This window comes from Zootoca vivipara, chromosome 16 (genome assembly GCF_965207765.1).
Source record: "Zootoca vivipara chromosome 16, rZooViv2.hap1.1, whole genome shotgun sequence".
In the NCBI taxonomy this organism is placed as follows: domain Eukaryota; kingdom Metazoa; phylum Chordata; class Lepidosauria; order Squamata; family Lacertidae; genus Zootoca; species Zootoca vivipara.
In genome coordinates, this window is record NC_142599.1 from 1,726,592 (window position 1) to 1,746,483 (window position 19,892).

Below are 19,892 nucleotides of genomic sequence, written 5' to 3' on the forward strand. Positions count from 1 at the left end.
TATTGTCTTGCAAGGTTCAGTCTAGATCAGGCATCCCCAAACTGCGGCCCTCCAGATGTTTTGGCCTACAACTCCCATGATCCCTTGCTAACAGGACCAGTGGTTGGGGAAGATGGGAATTGTAGTCCAACAAAACATCTGGAGGGCCGAAGTTTGGGGATGCCTGTCCCAGCCTTTCACCGTAACCGCTGAACCGCATTGCAACAAATTTGGGCACAACATACCTTGTCCCATCAGGGAGGGATCTAGCATAAAAAATTATCAAAAAACCACACCTTTCACACCTAAAATAATGATTAAGTTTGAGGATGCCTGGAATAGACTCATCAAAGCATTTAAATTTTTACAATGTATCTTTAAATATTCTTTAACGACATTCCATTCTTTATTTAAACTCTGGTTTGAATCATCTCTTAAACTTCCAGTCATTTTGGCTAGTTCTATATATTCTATCATCTTCACCTGCCAGTCTAATTTGGTGGGTATCACTTCTCCTTTCCAATTTTTTTTGCTGTCAAAATTCTGGCCACCATTGTTGCATACATGAAAATTCTTCTAGAATTTTTCAGGATTTCATCATACGTGATTCCAAACAGGAAGTTTTCTGGGGTTTTTTGGAATGAACATTTAAAGATTTTTAAAAGTTCATTATATATAATGTTCCAGAATTCTCTAACTTTCACACAGTTCCACCACATATGTAGCATTGTACCTTCTGACTTCTTACACCTCCAGCAAACGTTCCATCTTTTTTTATACATTTTGGCTAATTTGGCTGGAGTCAGGTACCATCGATAAAACATTTTCATCAGATTATGACGTGGTGAATTTTTTATCTACCTTCCAAAGTCTTTCCAAGCCTCCATTTTGATATTATAACTCAAATCCTGGGCCCATTGAACCATAGCTGATTTTACCTCCTCCACCTTGACTTCCCACCCAATCATGGAGGAGTTTATACATTTTCTTTCAATTGAATTAAATCTTTCTCTAATCTTGGTAACTCTGTTGCGAAACCTTTTTGTTTGTCTTTTCTAAATATTTCATTAAGTTGAAAATATTGGAGCCAGTCAGTTAGTTGTGTTCGGATCTCCTCAAATTTCTTTAGGCTTAATTTATTATCTTTTTATTCCAGCAAGGTTTTATAAGTTGCCCAGTTCTCTTTCATGTTCCCCCCCCCTAACTATAGGGAAAGCCACTAAGGGGTTTTCGATTTGAGTAAATCTTTAACCCATAGTTTGTAAAAGGATTTTCTTATCATATGATTCAAAAAACCCTTGTGGATTTTCACCTTGTCATAGGCCAAATATGCGTGCCAACCATAACGGTTGTCACACCCTTCTATGTCCAACAGGTCTGTGTTTTGCAGTACTACCCATTCATGGATCCAAGTTAGGCATGCTGCATCGTGATACAATTTGTGATCAGGCAAGGAATAAATCCCTCTCTCCTTAACACCAGTTAATAGTTCATGCTTAATCCTAGGTCTTTTCCCTTGCCATATGAATTTTGAAATGTCTTGTTGCCAGTCCTTAAAGCAGTGCATTCCCCCTAACACCGGAATAGTATGAAACAAAAAAAATCATTTTTGGAAGGACATTCATCTTAATTGTGGATATTCTTCCCCCAAAAAAGAGATGTAGTCTAACCCAAATTTCCGAATTTCTTTTTATCTCATTTCAAGTTTTAACGTAATTATCCTAATATAGGTTTATTTTCTTTGCCGTTAGCCAAGTCCCTAAGTACTTGACTTTCTTCTTCACCTCTAATCCAGTGATTTTTTGAATTTCGTTTTTCCCCTCCAGCCCCATATTTTTAACTCACAAATTTGTTTTTTTACACTTAATTTGAAAACCAGCCACTTGTCCAAATTCTTTTATCACCTCAGTCACTTTCGGTAAACTTTCTTTGGGGTTTTCCATAGTAATGATAAGGTTGGCTTGTCTAAATAAGAATGGCTGGAGAACAACAGTAGGATGGGACTGACTTCCTGCTTGCAGGCTTCCCAGACTGGCCTTTGGTCTGATATAACAGCCAGGCTCTTTTACTCTATTTGCTTCTGTTTAGCTCGAGGCTTGAAGCTTTCTTGAACTCTCTGTAAACCTGTGTCTAGTTTGCATCTGTAATTATGGCAAGGGAATGCAGAGGGAGGTAGAAAATGGAAGCATATGCCCCTCTTTGCCCTACTGCTCTTCTGCAAAACATTTTCACATGTCCACTTGTATAATCAGTGGGTAGTGATACCTGCACTGTCTGCTGCCATTCGCCCTGAAATTCAAAAGTATGTAAGCAAAATTCAAATTGTTTTTGTCCTTTGTACCGTAGCCTTAAAAAGCAACATGGTCACAGTATAAAAACAACCAGCTGCCCTATGGACTTTACCATCTATTCTTGGAGAGAAAGACATTGGAGGGAGGAAAGGGGAAAGCAAGGTTAAGAACAGACACATAGTGACATGCAGGGCTTTTTGGCAGCAGGAACTTGGGGGAACTCAGTTCTGGCACCTCTCAGGTTGGTGCCACTGCCATTCTCGGAGTTCATGGTGAATTCTGGCACCTCTTTTTCTAGAAAAATCACTGGTGACATGTATTAGGACTTGGTTTCAGTTTTGGGTAAGGAGTAAGCAGTTAAACCAAAAGCTTCCCCAGAGGAGGTGGACTTTTTTTTAAAGGAAGATAATTCTTTTGTGTCATGAAGCACAGGCTTCCAAGAGTTGCAATGCTGACTCGCTCTTTTTGGTTATGATTCATTTTAGGCAACTAGAGGAGCTTCAGCTTCAGCTCACCAAGGCAAGTGGGAGAGCTTCTCAGCTGCAGGAAAATGTGGAGCAGGTGACACGTAAAGCTGAAGAGGAGCAACAGGAAGTGCACAAAAAGCATCGGGCTGAACTGCAAAAGATGCAGGACAAATTAAGCAGCCTGGTAAGAGCAGCTGCATGGGCATCTCTCCAGAGTGACCAGGGCTTCAGTAGCCAGGAAGCAACCACAGGCCAGCACAAGCATTATTGCTCCCTACTGATGGATCAAGTAAATAGTAATGCTGAGAAGAATAATGCATCACTGCTCCGGCTAACTCAATTTCTCTCTCTATAAAAAATTCAAACCTAATTAGCCGTTCTGTAGCTTGAGATATTTATGTTGCAAAACATTGCTGCTTTGCTGCTGATGCTGACACTTCATCTCTTTGAAACCATTACACCAATGTTACTTACTTCAAGCTCTCTCTCTCTCTCTCTCTCTCTCTCTCTCACACACACACACACACACACACCAACAACCTATTATACACCTAATAAACCACAAGGCTTCAAAGACCCTGCTTACCCTAGATTTAGCACAGCTATTCTTTCAGCTCTAATTCAAGAAAAATGTGCTCTTCCATGGTGAGAAAGCAATTGCAGAGCACCATGGCTAGCTGTATAGGAAGGGAGCAGGACACTGTGCTCAACCTTGGCTCTCTATGTTCACAGGAGAAGAAAATTTCAGCTGGCCAAAATCAGTATAAAGAGCTGCAGACAACGCACAAAAAAACACATTCAGAGATGGCCACCAAGCATGATGCAGCCATCAAGGAGCTTAAGCAACAACTTCAGGAAACACAACAGCTATTGACAGCTGCACAAAAGGTGAACAGTGACTTAGAAAAACAGACCAAGGAGCTGAAAAAGGAAGCAGAGCATGCAAAGGTGTGTATTTCTCTGAAACAGGTAGCCAAAGTTTGGACATTTTTGGTGGCTCAATTACACTGTCCCAAACTCTACACTTGCTTGATGGCTCTTTTAAGTCAATATATGTCCATAGCTGGCTGGCCCATTGAGCTGACATGGGAAAGGCATCAAATTTTGAGCCACTTTTGTATGACTGGTACCTTTTCAGACTGAACTTTGGCTTCCCAAGCCCAATGGAACAAGCAGGTGCATTGCAAGGGATGTGTGGGGTGTGTGGGCAACCCCAGGTATCATGCCTGGGGTGTGTGTGTGACAAAATCCGCCCAGGCACATCTACACCAGTTCGCACCTCTCGGCCAGGCCACACCAAAGAAATCACGCCTCCCAGGCAGGCCTCAACACCAGCTGGGCCACTAAACCAGATCGTGCTCCCCAGCCGGGCATGATCACCCCGCTCCCTGGGTCGGGAGTCACGGGATGGCTAGAGGAGGCAGGCGAGCAAACAACGGGGGGATGGGTGCCGTGCGCCCCATTCCATCCGTCCCTATGGGCAGTTTGCCCCACCCCTGTGGACGGTTCGCCCCACCCTCTCCTCGCCCCACCCCAGGTGCCCAAGAGGCTTCCTCCACCACTGGGAACAAGAACTCCTGTACAGTTTGGAAAGAGGCTTTGATGTTGACACTTCCAAAATGAAGCCTAGCACTGCCTTATGGGTCACTAAATCACTTAGTGGCAATGCTAGTTAGCTAATTTATATCTCAAGAGGTGACCAACACTTGAGCATTAGGGGTTTTGTATTTGTTCATCAGGCCAGTGTAATTCTCAGGTGTTGGCTACAGATTTTATGTCCTTTCTTTCCAAAGAATTAGATGCAAGAAAGGAAGCTAAGACCTGCAATCATGGGGAAATTTTACAAAATAAAAATAAAAATGATCAGATAGAAAGAGAAGCTGCTCAGAGGATGCAATATGCCCAGTATTATTACTTTTAAAATTTACAAGAAGGACAAAGTCTTCCCAAGAATAAATTTAAATGCAATTAGGCCCAGTTCAATGACATAGGAAGTAAATGTATTCTAGATCATTTCTAGCCCTGTAATTCCTCATTCCCTTATGCTGTAGGTAACTGACTTTACTTTTTTTAAAAAAAAAAATTCATTGGATGCTTAAAAATCCCTTATCCCATTTGAAGTGGCAAAACAAGCTTCAGAGGTGGTGGATTTTACTGGCATTTCTTACTGCTTGATATCCTGCAAAAAGCTCTCCATGTTCCACATTGTCCTTAGTGTGACTTGAATAGCTTAAATTTTATTTTTTGCATTTCCTTGACATTGTTCCTTGCGTTCCTCTCCTATGCATTGCCTATGTGCTTTGAGCTGTATGTTTTATTACACTGGTAGCTGCATATGTATATGTTGACACACAGGCCAAAGGGCTGTGAGCTGAAATCCAATACTATATGGTCATTTGCCTTTAATTACTACAATAAGCTACATATAAAATGCTCTCCACATAGGGGAGAAAAGCTTGAAATCCAGCTGTAAATTGCCATATTCCAAAGGATGGATTTTCATTGTCACCAAAGCTGATATAAATTAAACTTTGAGACTACTGAGCTTTTCCCCTTTCTTTGACATTTCAATAATACTACCATTGTAGGACTTTAACACCTCAGAAAAAATCATTTTAAATTGGTGCTGAGTGAATGACAGCCAGCTCACAAACTGGTGAAAATACATTTTAAGGATGGGACACTTTTACCATTAGCTATTATAACAGAATCATAGAGTTGGAAGGGTCCACGAGGGTCATCTAGTCCACCCCTGCAATGCAGGAATCTTTTGCCCAAGGTGGGGCTCAAACCCATGACCCTGATATTAAGAGTCTCATGCCCTACCAACTGAGCTATCTGCTTCTCCTTATGGAAGCACACTTCTTTCCTCTCAAAATTGGAAGGGGGGGTTATATTTCAACTTCAAAGAGTAGGCCAAAGATTGTGCCATCGCTACTGCTCATGTTGAAATATAAATTTCATTTTGACATTGCAGCAGATGTTGAAATTGAGCGAAAGAATCTAATCTTGCTGCCTTTAAATAAGTTAAGAGTTTTACCTGCCTTGGCAAACACACGATTAGAGCTTTTATCTATCTAGAATCCCCTTCTATATTCCAGCTGCTGCATTGCCTTAAGCACTCATTTGATAGTTTGCTGTGTGATCATTTGTGAGCTCAAAATTTATACAATTATACAAACTATACAATTTGTGAGGTTAAGACATTTCAATATAATGGCATTTGTTTAGCATTCAAAAGGATTTGGAAGTATTCAGCAGGGCTGTGTGTGTCATTATATACTTCTGTTTTTTTAAAAAAACAACAACAGTACCGCTATTGATCTTTAATCCACACTTTGCACTAGTCTGCTTGACTTCATTTTTTGTTTTTTGTTTCCCTATTCCCCATCCTTTGTTTCTTTAGTCCTTAACCTCTGTGTTAGCAGCAGCCAGAAAAGAGATTGAACTAATGTCAGAGGAGATGAGGGCTTTGATATCAGAGAAAGAAACCTTGGCACAGGAGGGGAATGCTTTAAAATTAGAAAAAGGTTCCTTGTTATCAAAACTTGTAGAGTTGGAGTCCAAGATTGGGTTATTAAAACAAGATCAGGAAAAGCTTTGGACAGTGAATGAAGAACTTAACCTGGAGAACAAAAAAATCATAAAGGAGAAACAAGAAGCTGAGAATAAAACTCAGCAGGAAAAAACTAAAAACGATGAATTAATTTCCGAGAAAGGAAAGTTGCTCTTAGAAATAGAGGCAGCCCAAGATGATCTTCTTAAAATAACTAGAGAGAATGATGCTCTACGCACCTCAAAGGCGGCTCTCCTCCACCAGGTGGATGAGCTCCAGACCCATAGAGATGCCTTGGCACAGGAATGTCAGAAGCATGTCTGCCAAAGGGAAGAGCTCCAGGATTGTCAGAGAAAGCTTTCCGAGGAAAATGCTGCTCTTCTCAAAGATAAGGATGACGTCATTCAGAAGCTAAAGAGTTCTTATGAAGACATGGCCAGGGACCAAAAGGAGCTGCTTCAAGAAGTCACTTCCCTGGCTGCTGAGAGGGACTCGCTCTTGGGGAAACACTTGGATCTCGAAAACCAAAATGTGGTGTTGAAAAGAGAAAGGGATAATCTATTGCAGACTAGCCAGGATCTGCAGTCAGATAAGGAGACTCTCCTGGAAAGCCAGGAAGAGCTGCGTAAAAGCTTAGAGCAGGCTCTAGATGAAAAGCAGAAGCTTGATGTGAAAAGTGAAGGCCTGCACACTGATCTAGAAGCAGCAAATAAGGAACTGAAAAAGGTGACCAAAGACAAGGTTCAACTGCAGGCTGCTCATGCCAGCCTTTCAAAGCTCCTAGACGAGATCAAGGCCAGTAGGGAGTCAACAGACTCTGAATGTATTCAGCTACTGCAAGAAAAGGAAGCCTTGTTTTCTGCTGAGAGGCGGCTTTCGAGTGAAAGAGAAGAGCTTTTGAATGAAAACAAGGCCCTTTCTGAAAAGCTGGCTAATGTCTCTGAAAATGCCACTCTTACGGAGAGGATGCTGAATGAAAAACTAAGCCAGATTAGCGCAGAGAAGGAGTTGACTTCTCAGAAGTCCTCAAAGCTCAAGAAGCACAATGAGAACCTTCTGAAGGAAAAGGCCACTCTGGAGGCAAAATGTGCTGAGCTTCTTGCAGAGAAGCAGTCTGTGACCAAAGCCCTATGTGACTTGAAGAGGAAGCATGAATTGGACATCTCTGCAAAGAGGGTGCTCACTCAAGAGAAGGCCAGACTCCAGGGCAGTGTTGAAACTTTGAAGCAAGAGCTTGACCAAAAAACGGAAGAAAACCAAGAGCTTGCCAGCTACAAATGTGAACTGTCCAAAATCCTGAAAGAGACCCAGAGTGCCAAAACAGTGTTAGAAAATGAGTATTCTGCTTTGCTTCATGCCAAGCAACTGTTAGCAGCTTCATTTAAAAGTAGTTCTTCTGAGAAAGAGCTACTGAGCCAAGAGAAAGTTCGGTTGCAAGAGGAATGTCAAAAGTTGAGTAAAGAATTCAAAACGGTCCATGATAATCTGATAATAGAGCGGGACAATAGGAAACTGGAAAAAGAGTCCTTTATGGTAGAGAACACACAGCTTCATAACAGTGTCAGCCAGTTAGAGAGTGAGAAGGAACAGCTAACATCCAAAAACAAGGAGCTGTTGACTGAGAGGGATAAGCTGAAACAAGAGAAGTTAAAATCTGAATCTAAACTGGAGGAGATTATGAAGGAAAAGGAGATCCTTAGGGTTGAAACAGATCAGCTGGCATCCAATATTGAGAAGTTGAAGGGTGAATTTGTGGCATTGACAAAGTCCAAAGCTGAGCTCCAGGAACTGCACAGCTGCGTCTCCAAGATCCTAGAAGATCTCCGTTCCAGCCATGAAGCATCTGAACTGGAACGTGTTAAACTTCTTCAGGAGAATGAGATTCTGCTTTCCGAGCAGAAACATCTGATCACAATAAAAGAAGAAATATTGAAAGAGAAAGAAAAGTTCTCTGAAGACTACTATAAGCTTCATGAGGAGGTAACACTTCTAGCACAGGCCAACAGTGAGCTGTCAGCCAGCCTCTTGGCATCTCAGAATAAAAACCTGGCGCTCCAGAAAGAAAAGGATGAGCTTATCTTGAAACTGAAAGAATTCGAGAACCTTCAGGCACATGCGGCAATGCAAAGATTTGAGGTATCGAGACACTGATAAATCAGTCAAGTATAGCTACTAACACCCAGCACTAACTTCACTTGTTTCGGTGTCTGCACTTAATTTTGCACGATCCGGCACCTTGGCTCAGTCTGAACACCCTCCTTAATTATCTTGCTCACCTCTTTGTGAATATCAAAAAAACCTCTCAACTGCTGTAAGAATCTGGCAGGGGAGGAGAAAATATCACAGCCAACTTTCAAGGGCCTCACAGCTATTGAATGTTGCAAGGCAATTTTTCAGTTGTGAATAAAAAGGCAGGTTTCCAGATCTGTGGGAGCTTAAAATTACACATATGTGCATTGGCACATGTAACCTTATTAAATGTACACTTAAATTGTTATCCAAAAATTAGTTGTTAAAACTTCCTCCAAAGCCTTCTTACTCTTAATTGGATAAAAGGCAGCAGGACACTCACTGTCCAAGCAGAATTGCTTCTGTGGCAAAGGATTTGGCAATGTCTGTTATCTTTTTATTCACAGTACGCTTTGCATTCTCTACCAACTGAGCACAAAATGGAATTTTGAGACATTCCTCCCTGGGCTTCATAAACCATAAAGTTTTTATACCAAGGACTATTTCAGATCATCTTGCTTGGGTCTGAAGCTTTTGCTTTGCTCCCCAAAAGATTTATCACAGTACTAAAAGTTTTCAACCGCAATTTTGCCCCCATCTCTTAACTTCAGTGTTTTCTGCCAAATTCAGATGCAGGGCTGCTGTCCTGATATCTCAGTACTATGAAAATGCAAAGAGGGTAAATGACAAATCTGTTGGTAGTGAATATTGCTGGAACTACTTTTTTTTTTATAAACGAAATTCAAAAGGATGGCATAATTAGGGCTGCCAGTCTCACCTGAAGACTGACACTAGCATGGGACTGTAATTTGTGCATGGAATAAGATGATTGATAGATTTAATTCAATATATTTTGCAAAGTTCTGGAATGCAAACACACGTAGAAATGGAGTGCTTGTGATTACACACTAGCAAGCAGCTTGCAGTCAGTTTACATGCTGCTAAAGAGAAATCCCATTGCCTTGAGGAACCATCTGTGGAGTAGGCAATCTATAAATTTGTATCCAGAGTCTGGTATGGTTTTGCACAGGATTTGATGTGGCTTTTTATCTTGTAGACTGCACAAACAGCAGAAGATGCTTTGCAGATAGTTGAGCAGGTGACCAAAGAGAAGGAAGTCCTTCATAAAGAGAAGATGGAAACTTTGACCTCACTGGAGGATTCCAGGCAGGCGAATCAGAAGCTGCAGAAGGAGGTAAGCAAACCCAAATCCTGGCTGTTTGTGTCACTCAGAGCTGGAGAACCTGGTTCTTAAATATCTCCTGCAGATAGCTGGGACGGTGAATCCAGTCACCATGAGATGGAAGGGGCCATTAGCTCAGTGACAGAATGGGTGCTTTGTATGTGGGAGGTCCCAAGTCCAATGTCTGGCATTTCCATTTTAGAAAAGGGGCCATATAGCAGATTATGAGGAAGAAGCCACTGCCATTCAGAGCAGACGTTACTGGGTAGATTCTCCCCTGGTACAAGGCAGCTTCTTCGTTATCAAATGACAAAAATGGTCAGAACCTAAATTCTGGTAGCCTTTGGTAGAGGGAATGCCACTCACTTTCCCCTTTTCTTGCCCCAGTGTGCTGAACATTATAGAGAATGTGTATCTTCTGGTGGTATCTGTAAATAATTTTACCTCTCAGAACAAATGAAGCTGGTTTATTTAGAGTCAGACAGAGGTCTCCATTCTTTTTACTCTGAGTGGTGACAATTCTCCAAGATCTCAGGCAGTTTCTCAGGCCTTCTCGGTGGTGGCGCCTGCCCTGTGGAACGCCCTCCCAACAGATGTCAAAAAGGAAAACAACTACCAGACTTTTAGAAGACATCTGAAGGCAGCCCTGTTCAGGGAGGCTTTTAATGTTTAATAGATTGTTGTGTTTTATCCTTCTGTTGGAAGCCGCCCAGAGTGGCTGGGGAGACCCGGCCAGATGGGCGGGGTATAAATAATAAATTATTATTATTATTATTATTATTATTATTATTATTATTATTATTATTATTATTTCCCAGCCATGTCTGGTTCCGGACCCTCTGTGTATGCTTGAGAGCCAGTGTGGTGTAGTGGTTAAGAGCGGTAGACTCATAATCTGGTGAACCGGGTTCGCTTCCCTGCTCCTGCACCTGCAGCTGCTGGGCGACCTTGGGCTAGTCACACTTCTTTGAAGTCTCTCAGCCCCACTCACCTCACAGAGTGTTTGTTGTGGGGGAGGAAGGGAAAGGAGATTGTTAGCCGCTTTGAGACTCCTTAGGGTAGTGATAAAGCGGGATATCAAATCCAAACTCTTCCTCCTCTTCTTCTTGGGTAGTATCCCCCTCAGAACAATGGACACATCTTCAAAAAGACATGTATCTACCAAAGCCTACACCCTCGGTAGGAGTGTAATGATAAATTATGAAATGCCAGTCATTCATCATGGTGACTCTCATAGTCACACCCCCAAGGAGAGACCGAAACTGCAGGCATACATGCACCCCCTCCCCCCAAGAGCAACAGTTTATTAGGGTCAACTGACACTTATAGAGCAGATGTTTTTAGGGGGAGACATCAATCTGCAGGATATAGAGCAGGCATCCCCAAACTTCGGCCCTCCAGATGTCTTGGACTACAATTCCCATCATCCCCGACCACTAGTCCTGTTAGCTAGGGATCATGGGAGTTGTAGGCCAAAACATCTGGAGGGCCGCAGTTTGGGGATGCCTGATATAGAGCTTTAATGAATGAGCTTCAGCTGGCTGAAATGCAACTCATTAACTTTTAATTAGAATGCAAACAATCTTGCCCGGAAGTATTGCTTCTTATCCTGCGAGCATAAAAAGGAAAGCAGTGCACAGCCTCTGGTTATTTTATTCACAATCTGATTTCCTCTAGTATTGTTAATTGGCCACAAACAATACTTAAACTTGAAAGCCTCCCTCTTAGTCACTTCACTTTCTGGACTGAGGAGGGTGTTTCAGCTGCCCTGGCGCCCCACAGACAGTGGTGTCGCTTCGGGACGGAAGAAAATCCTGGAGCTGCATTTTCCCAGCCTGGTGTTCCCTGTTCCTACAGCAGCAGCCATCAATGCTACTGGAGATCATAGCATTCAGGACCTTGATGCCAATGGTTGATTGCTAGATAGCTGAAAATTAAAATTAAAATCCAGCAGCTCTGTAATTCTTACAGAGCATCTGGAGATTATCTGTTATGTAATAAAACACATTGCTGAGTGCATGTGAACAGACTAGGCTTACCAGCTGCTGGCAAGCTCTTACAGGGTAAATGAAACCGCCATAAATAAAGGCTCAGGGTCAGTTTGGACCAGAAACATCAGATTCATTGAAAGGATGATAGTCTCAGCGCCGCCAGCTCAGTGCTTCTCTCTTTGGTTCCCTCTGTTTAAGGTACTGTAGCAGCTCACGGTAGAGGGTTTTCTTTTGTCTGGGCACACTCCACCTGTCACCTGCTGCTAAATGTGTAGGGGTGTCAAATTAGGGTTGCCTACCTTTCATTGGTGCTGCCAATTAATGTTTGATTAATACCGCTCCTTTGATGTGACTCTTAATTCGCGTTAGAAGTTTTATTCAAGATTGTTTATCTAATTATAAGCTAGCTGGTTTGCCAGTTCTGGTGGAACTTGTAGCTTATTAAGCGTAATACATTTTACTTTTGGAAGGTACCAAAAAGGATTATACTGCCAATACTGTACTGAACCTGTTTTAAAGCAGATTCTGAGGTGTGACACAACTTTTAAAAATTGAAAAGTAATTGAAATACCAATGCACTTTGGGGTATACAGCCCTCTTATTTTTCTGACGAGTGTAGCTATATTGAAATGATTCCAAGCAGGCATTACTTACCTTAGATTCAGAAAGGTTCTCTCTGCCAGTCAGATTAAAACTATAATTCTAAGGCAGTAATGCTTATGTGAACTCCCTAATAGTTTTGGCAGCAAGTCTTATCCTGTTCCCCTAGCAATGTGTTGGGACTTTGATTGCTTCACTGTATTAATATGTTTTTCCATTTGCCTTTATAGTCCTCTCCTTTGAATCATATTTAAAGCATTCAGCAACCCTAGATTTTCTTCTCCCTTACTTTTGATGGTCTGAAACCTGAAGCAGCCCTATTCTGTACTGTTTAGTATTTACTGTTGGTTGTGCCTTAGGCAGTATTCAGTATCAAAGAGACTGTTGTATGGCCAGATTGGGCAAGGTATTGAACAAGACATTGGAAACGCATGACACAGTCTCCTGAATCTTTCAGGGTTTTTTTAAAAAGAAGCCACAGGGCGTCTAATTGGCTGAAGATTGTTACACTCTGGGAAGTAGAATGCAGGGTTAACCTCTTTCCTTATACTAGTTTCCTGAACTAACACACACACCCCAGACTGCTGTTTTCACCATTTTGAAAAACAAGTTGCTTTCTGCAATGTGGTAAATAACAACTTGCCTATTGCTACAGTCTCAGTCCAATTCATGTAATCCTCCAGCTGCTTTTAAAAGAAAGCAAAATAGATGAGAGCTCTCAAGACGGTTCTCCCGTGATGACACCTCCTCTGGTACAGAGCAAGCCAGTCTTCTGCAGAGACTCTGGTGGTCATGGGATGACCAGCAGATTGTCATTCAGTAACAACATGAAAACAGCCCTTCTAAGTGATAACAAGCCCCCCCCCCCGCAAGGCCCTCCCTCAAGTATTTATGACATGAAAAGAATAATGACCTTTAAACACCTCTTTAAAACTTAAATGCTTACCAGTCTTTCCTGGACTCTCCCTTTTTAATTTGTTTTGTTTCGAACACTGATCGGTCTTATTTGTGCAACAATGTTGTGTTGTGAGAGCCAGTGTGGTGTAGTGGTTAAGAGCAGTAGACTCGTAATCTGGGGAACAGGGTTCGCGTCTCCGCTCCTCCACATGCAGCTGCTGGGTGACCTTGGGCTAGTCACACTTCTTTGAAGTCTCTCAGCCCCACTCACCTCACAGAGTGTTTGTTGTGGGAGAAGAAGGGAAAGGAGATTGTTAGCCGCTTTGAGACTCCTTAGGGTAGTGATAAAGCGGGATATCAAATCCAAACTACTCTTCTTCTTCTTCTTCTTCTTCTTCTTCTTCTTCTTCTTCTTCTTCTTCTTCTTCTTCTTCTTCTTCTTCTTCTTCTTCTTCTTCTTCTTCTTCTTGTGTAGTTTACCTTGCTTTTATCTTGTCCTAAAGAAAATGATACAGTCATATCTCCGTTTACAACCACAATTGGTTCCGGGGAGCTGGTTGCTCCCCGAGTTCGTTGCTCCCTGAGGCATGCTTCTGCGCGTGCACGAAGTGCCGATAGAGCGCTTCTGCGCACTGCACAGATCGCTTCTGCGCATCTGAGCGCTGCGGAACCCGGATGTAAACATTTCTGGGTCCATGGTGGTCGGAAACCGAAGCAGTCACAAACGGAGGCGGTCGCAAACCGAGGATTGACTGTACTGTTTTTTGTATTTGTATTTTTCTGTAAACTACTTAGCAATTTTTACTATATTAAGCAGTATTAAAAATGGATAAATAAATGAAATGAAATGCCTCAGCCCCCTTGGTCCTTTCAGTCCCCCAAAATAGTAAGCCAAGTATCCTTCTTGTTTTCTTTTCTCTTCCAAGTTGGCTGCCCTTAAGGGAAGTGCCGTAAAGAGCAAAGAAGAGCTGAACAAGTCTCAGGAGCTCCTCCAAAGAGAGAACAAGAAAATGGAAGAGATGAGAAAAGAACTGTAAGTGTTTAACTCTCTTACTCTTTGGAAACTCTGTGTGAGACTGTTTATTATTCATGAAAACAAAACGTTTGTTCATGGTGTATGAGGGATGTTTTCAGTTGTTTAGAAAAGAAAGTAGTGGAGAAATTGTGTAGCAATCTGAAACTTATGATGATAACGAAGAATGACTAATATCTTTATTTAAAAGCACAAACTTTTTTTGTTTTTAACGAGGGTCCACTTCATCAGATGCATGGTAGCAGTTCCTGCTTCAGGAGACAGCAGTCCATAAAAACCAACGTTGAGTCTTTAAAGTGCCACAAGACTCTTTTAAAAAGAGATAGTGGTAAAAGTTATGCAGTTATGGGTCACTGAAAGTTACTGGGCGATACCAATTGTTAATACAAATCGTGTTATGTTGACTGCTGTGTTTGTGTTTATTGATTTGAAACTATGCGTGGTTTGGCCACCTGGGGGCATGAGCACTTTTCAAATAGGGGCTCTTCCTCTCTCCCCACATTGTGCACACGCAAAGCTGATCTCTTTCTTTTTTCATTGCTCTGCTTGTTACTAATCCTGATAACAGCATTACTGGTATTGCCTTAGACTTAGAGGAACAACCCCAAGCACAGATACCAGAGAATGCGGAATTGCTTAGTGATGCTTAGTGATGAGGGATTTTGTTTGCAAAAAAGCCTTTATTTTTAATTTCCAGCAGGGTGGTGATGATTTGTTTCATTCTGTGTGGGACCAACCCCCCCCCCTCCATATTTTGCATGAGCAGAAACAAACATGTTGGCTTTTCACGACTAGCTGTGGGAGAGATGCAGGTTCAGCCAAGTTTTGCAGTCTCTGTGGGCAGAGAGAGAGGCAGGCTCTGTCACGCAAAGCACTCGATGCTTCAATTTCAACTCACACTGGTCCCTCGTTTCTCTTTAAAACCAAGCCACCCCCATATTTGCATATTTGAGAATCTATTTGATGGTGGGGAGCTCTTGATTTCCAAACCAATTTATTTGCTCTCAGGAGACATTAAGAAGAGATATTATTTCTAGGGTTATGTATGGTTCAAAAACAGCTAGGAATGAATGCTGCTCTGGGTTTCAGAACAGAACAAGCATGATTGAATCAGTCAGGGTTCAAAACTATATAGAAAAATGTTATTTAGATTTTATTGCAAGATGCTGAAGGTGGGAGATTACTATTGAGTTGATTGGTGCCTATCCTACAGGTGCCAAGGAACTGAAACTGGCCTTGGCTCCCCACCCAGTGGTAAACATGCTTGCTACTACATAATGTTTGGAGTGAACCTCCAGGTTTTATGGTGGGGAGGGGACACCTGTATCTGAATGCTGTCTAGCCAAGCCAATCTTGGCCATACTGGGCTGGATGCACAACTGGTCTGGCTCAATAGAAGGCATGGGTTTTTCAAAATCAAGTCATACCAGACGAATTTCTTTCCTTTTTTTTGCTAGAGTTACAAGTTTGGTGGATAAGGGAAATGCTGTGGATGTAGTGTATCTTGATTTCAGTAAGGCTTTTGACAAAGTCCCCCATGATATTCTTGTAGAGAAGTTGGCAAAATGTGCACTGAAGGAAGTAGCTGTTAGGTAGATTTGTAGTGGGTTGACTGACAGAACCCAAAGAGTGCTCACTAATGGTTCCTCATCATTCTGGAAAAAAGGGACAGGTGTGGTACCGCAGAGTTCTATCCTGGACCCGTTGTTGTTCCACGACTTAGATGAAGAAATTGAGAGGATGTTCATCAAATTTGCAGATGACACCAAACTGGGAGGTGCAGCTAATGCCACAAAAGACAAAATCAGGATTCAAGATGACCTTAAAAGATTGGAAAACTGGAGCCAAACCAACAGAATGTATTTCAGTAGAGATAAATGTAAGGTTATGCACTTGGGCAGGAATAACTACAAATATAAGATGGGGTACACCCACCTTACTAGCAGTACATGTGAAAAGGATCTAGGGGTCTTAGTAGACCACAAGCTTCACATGAGTCAACAATGTGATGCAGCAGCAAAAGGGCTTAACAGAAGTCTCGTGTCTGATCAAGAGAAGTAATCGTCCCACTTTATCAGACCGTACCTGGAGTCCTGTGTCCAGTTCTGGGCACCGCAATTTAAGAAGGATATTGAGAAACTGGAACATGGAGGACAACCAAGATGATGAAAGGTCTGAAAACCAAGCCTTAGGAGGAGCAGTTGAAGAGCCTGGAAAAGAGGAGATTGAGATGAGATCTGATGGGCTTCTTCAAATATCTAAAGGACTGTCACATGGAAGATGGAGCAAACTTGTTTTCTCCTGCTCTGGAGAGTAGGACCAAACCAAAGGATTCAAGTTACAAGAAAGAAGATTCTGACTCAACAGTAGGAAGAACTATTTGACAATAAGAGCTGTTTGACAGTGGAATGGATTCTTCCACCTTCTGAGGATTTTTAAGCAGAGGTTGGATGCCCATCTTTCATGGATGCTTTGGTTGAAACTTGTGCATTGCAGGGGATTGGACTAGATGACCCTTAGGCATAGCTGCCAAGTTATCCCCTTTTTTAAGGGATTTTCCATTATGCTGAATAGGCTTCCTCGCGAGAAAAGGGAAAACTTGGCAGCTATGCCCTTAGGGTCCCTTCCAACTCTACAATTCTATTATTCTTTCTCTTTCAGTGGGCCTCATTCTTACTCTCCAGCAATCCAAGCATCACTCAAGACCACTTACAGAACAAGTGCATGGTTGCTTTTTGAGGTGACAAACCAAAACAGCCAGAAAACTTAGATGTTGGAACTCCTAATGCAGATGATCTCAGGGCTCTTCAGTGTTGCTAACACTGATCGTTCACCATAAAACATTTTGAATTTGAGCTGGGTGGCTGAGTCTTTTGGTTATGACCCCTCTATGGATGGAAATTAACCCAGGAGCACACGTCTCTGCCCTCCATGTCACCAGCCTGCTGCCCACCCCCGTCCATTCACGTAAGAAAAAAGTGTTGTCTGCCGTAGAAGAGGGACCATAAGTGTGTGTGAGTGCGTGTGATGAGTGTTTGTACTGCCAGTAAAGTGATGTACTGATTAAATAAAGCATCTATGGGTAAAAAAGGGGGGGAGCCAGTGTGGTGTAGTGGTTAAGAGCGGTAGACTCCTAATCTGGGGAACCCGGTTCGCATCTCCGCTCCTCCACATGCAACTGCTGGGTGACCTTGGGCTAGTCACACTTCTCTGAAGTCTCTCAGCCCCACTCACCTCACAGGGTGTCTGTTGTGGGGGAGGAAGGGAAAGGAGATTGTTAGCCACTTTGAGACTCCTTCGGGTAGTGATAAAGCGGGATATCAAATCCAAACTCTTCTTCTTCTACTAGATGGTGTGCTGCTTGCAGTGTGCTGATTCTTGATGCTTTCTGCAATGCTTCTCTCTAGTTCAGTGGTTCCCAATTAGCTAATTACTGAGGACCCCCTATTTTTCAAAAACCAAGCCAAAATTTTGGTAACTACGGTAGTTACTTCTGCAAAGCAATATTTTGAACAAAATATGAGGTGGCCCCTAATAAGCAAAGGATTTTAGGTATACTTTAAAAAGCGGCCTAGTCTGCTGAGGCCTATTCAGTCTGCTGGGCAATGTTGGGCCTTGTTGCTGCAAAAGGCCTGTTTTCAGTTGGTTGCTGTGGAATTTTGTGATGTCATATGGTGGTGTGGCTTTGGAGGCAGCAGCGTGAGATCTGCCTTTCTATTGGATGCTGCTGGAGTCTTCAGAGCTTCTGCTGGTGATGTCTAATTTGCGCACTACTTTTTGTGTTTAATCATTATTTTAGGTGTGAAAGGTGTGGTTTTTTGATAATTTTTTATGCTAGATCCCTCCCTGATGGGCAAGGTATGTTGTGCCCAAATTAGTTGCAATGCGGTTCAGTGGTTACGGTGAAAGGCTGGGACAGGCATCCCCAAACTTCGGCCCTCCAGATGTTTTGGACTACAATTCCCATCTTCCCCAACCACTGGTCCTGTTAGCTAGGGATCATGGGAGTTGTAGGCCAAAACATCTGGAGGGCCGCAGTTTGGGGATGCCTGGGCTGGAACATTTGCGCATGCAATGCCTACATTTTTATATATATAGCTAAACCTTATTGCATATTTCACCCTGCACCTATTGCAAGGTTGTTGAGCCTCATTTTAAATAGAAACAAATTGCTACAACATTTAGGGACTGGTTGTGTGTGTGTTGTTGTTGGGGGGGGATTGTGGCAGTCTGCTGCCTGACCTTTTTTTCAGTCTCTCAGCTCCCATCATTCATGAGATAAGAATATTAACATGGTTATACTTGACCCAGCCCAATTACAGCTATGATAAATATGTGTATTTGCTTTTTAAAAAAATGTTTCAAAGGACATGGAAAGTAATTCATTTAAAAAGAAGTGATTCCACACCAAGCACCCACTGACTTACTTTCGAAGATCGATGCTGGACAGAGGAGCGCATTTGAGATGTGGGTTGTCACCTTATTAAATATCTCATCAAGCATGAGATTTTCTCTCCCTTACTTTTTTTTTTTGCAAGCTGCAAAGCTGATTTCTCTCCCACTGTTCCCCTCCCTTGCCCTTCTTGTATCTATGGTAACCATGCGCTCTCTGTCTTCACAGAGAAGTACTAAAGCTGGTAGAGGCTGAGAAGTCCCAGCAGCTTGCCGTCTTGCAAGAAGAGAACATTAAACTTGCCGAGGAGCTTGGCAAAGGGGAAGTCACCAGTCACCAGAAGGTAAGTCCTTCCACGTTGGCTTTCCAGAGGTGGAGTTTGCTGTAAGCGAGTTTTTAAGAGCTAGCCATGCTCTTCCATTTGTGTGTGTGTGTGTGTGTGTGTGTGAGAGAGAGAGAGAGAGAGAGAGAGAGAGGGAGAGATTTCGGCACATGCTGATGATTGAGGGAATTTGTCTTTCAGGGTATAAATGCCAGGAGAACAGCAGCAACAACAAGGCAACGAGAACTTAAAATGAATTCAGTGTTTATTGTGGTGTGATCTCTTGTGGGCGGCTGCAGCTAGCAAAAGTCCACCCTGACAACAAAGCCAGTCTATCTCCAAGGTGCTAGATTTGTAGCTCTTCCATTGGGTTTTAAAGTATTTGAACATAATATCTTCAAAGATATCCAAGAAAGGGGGGAAATTGCATAATGCCCAACAAATCCTTTGCAGGAGAGAGGAGGTTTGGTGGAAAGAAGTGTTGATTGTTAGCAAGGGTCTACATCAGGGGTCCCTAGACTACGGCCCGGGGGCCGGATGCGGCCCAATTGGCCTGCCAATCCGTCCCGCGAAGACGCCCGCCGCCCGCTCTTGCGGCGCATGGCGCGGCAGCGCTCTCCCGGGTCGGGAAAAACGCGCCGAAAATCCTTTGTGTGCATGCGTATGGGCCTCTCCGGACCCGGAAGAGGTCATTTCTGGTGCACTTCCGGGTTGGGGGAGGCCCATACGCATGCGCACAACGGATTTTCGGCGCTTTTTCCACCCTGGAAGCGCGCCGCCGCGCCAGTAAGCGCCCGTGCGCATGCGCACGGGCGCGCACTCCACTGCCCGCCGGCCCGCACAGGCATGCGCTCCCCCGCCCTCCGGCCCGCCGCGCGATTGGCGCAGTGGGAACCAGCCCAAACGCCGGTAAGTCTGGGGACCCCTGGTCTACATCTATTGGCTGTAGAG

At 43.0% G+C, this 19,892-nt stretch overlaps 1 protein-coding gene across 26 annotated transcripts in view; it reads left to right on the forward strand.

The window, feature by feature from the left end:
- CLIP1 (CAP-Gly domain containing linker protein 1) overlaps positions 1 to 19,892 on the forward strand; it is a 99,270-nt gene that overhangs the window by 58,455 nt on the left and 20,923 nt on the right. For 19 of the 26 annotated variants that reach the window (XM_088659422.1, XM_088659431.1, XM_060269433.2 and 16 more), the window contains 6 exons: positions 2,756 to 2,921; positions 3,470 to 3,685; positions 6,144 to 8,429; positions 9,580 to 9,717; positions 14,120 to 14,226; positions 18,848 to 18,962. In XM_088659422.1, coding sequence (XP_088515548.1) covers positions 2,756 to 2,921; positions 3,470 to 3,685; positions 6,144 to 8,429; positions 9,580 to 9,717; positions 14,120 to 14,226; positions 18,848 to 18,962 — 3,028 coding nt within the window. The remainder of the gene's footprint in view (positions 1 to 2,755; positions 2,922 to 3,469; positions 3,686 to 6,143; positions 8,430 to 9,579; positions 9,718 to 14,119; positions 14,227 to 18,847; positions 18,963 to 19,892) is intronic. The other 7 variants (XM_088659433.1, XM_088659432.1, XM_088659434.1 and 4 more) reach the window with 1 other exon arrangement.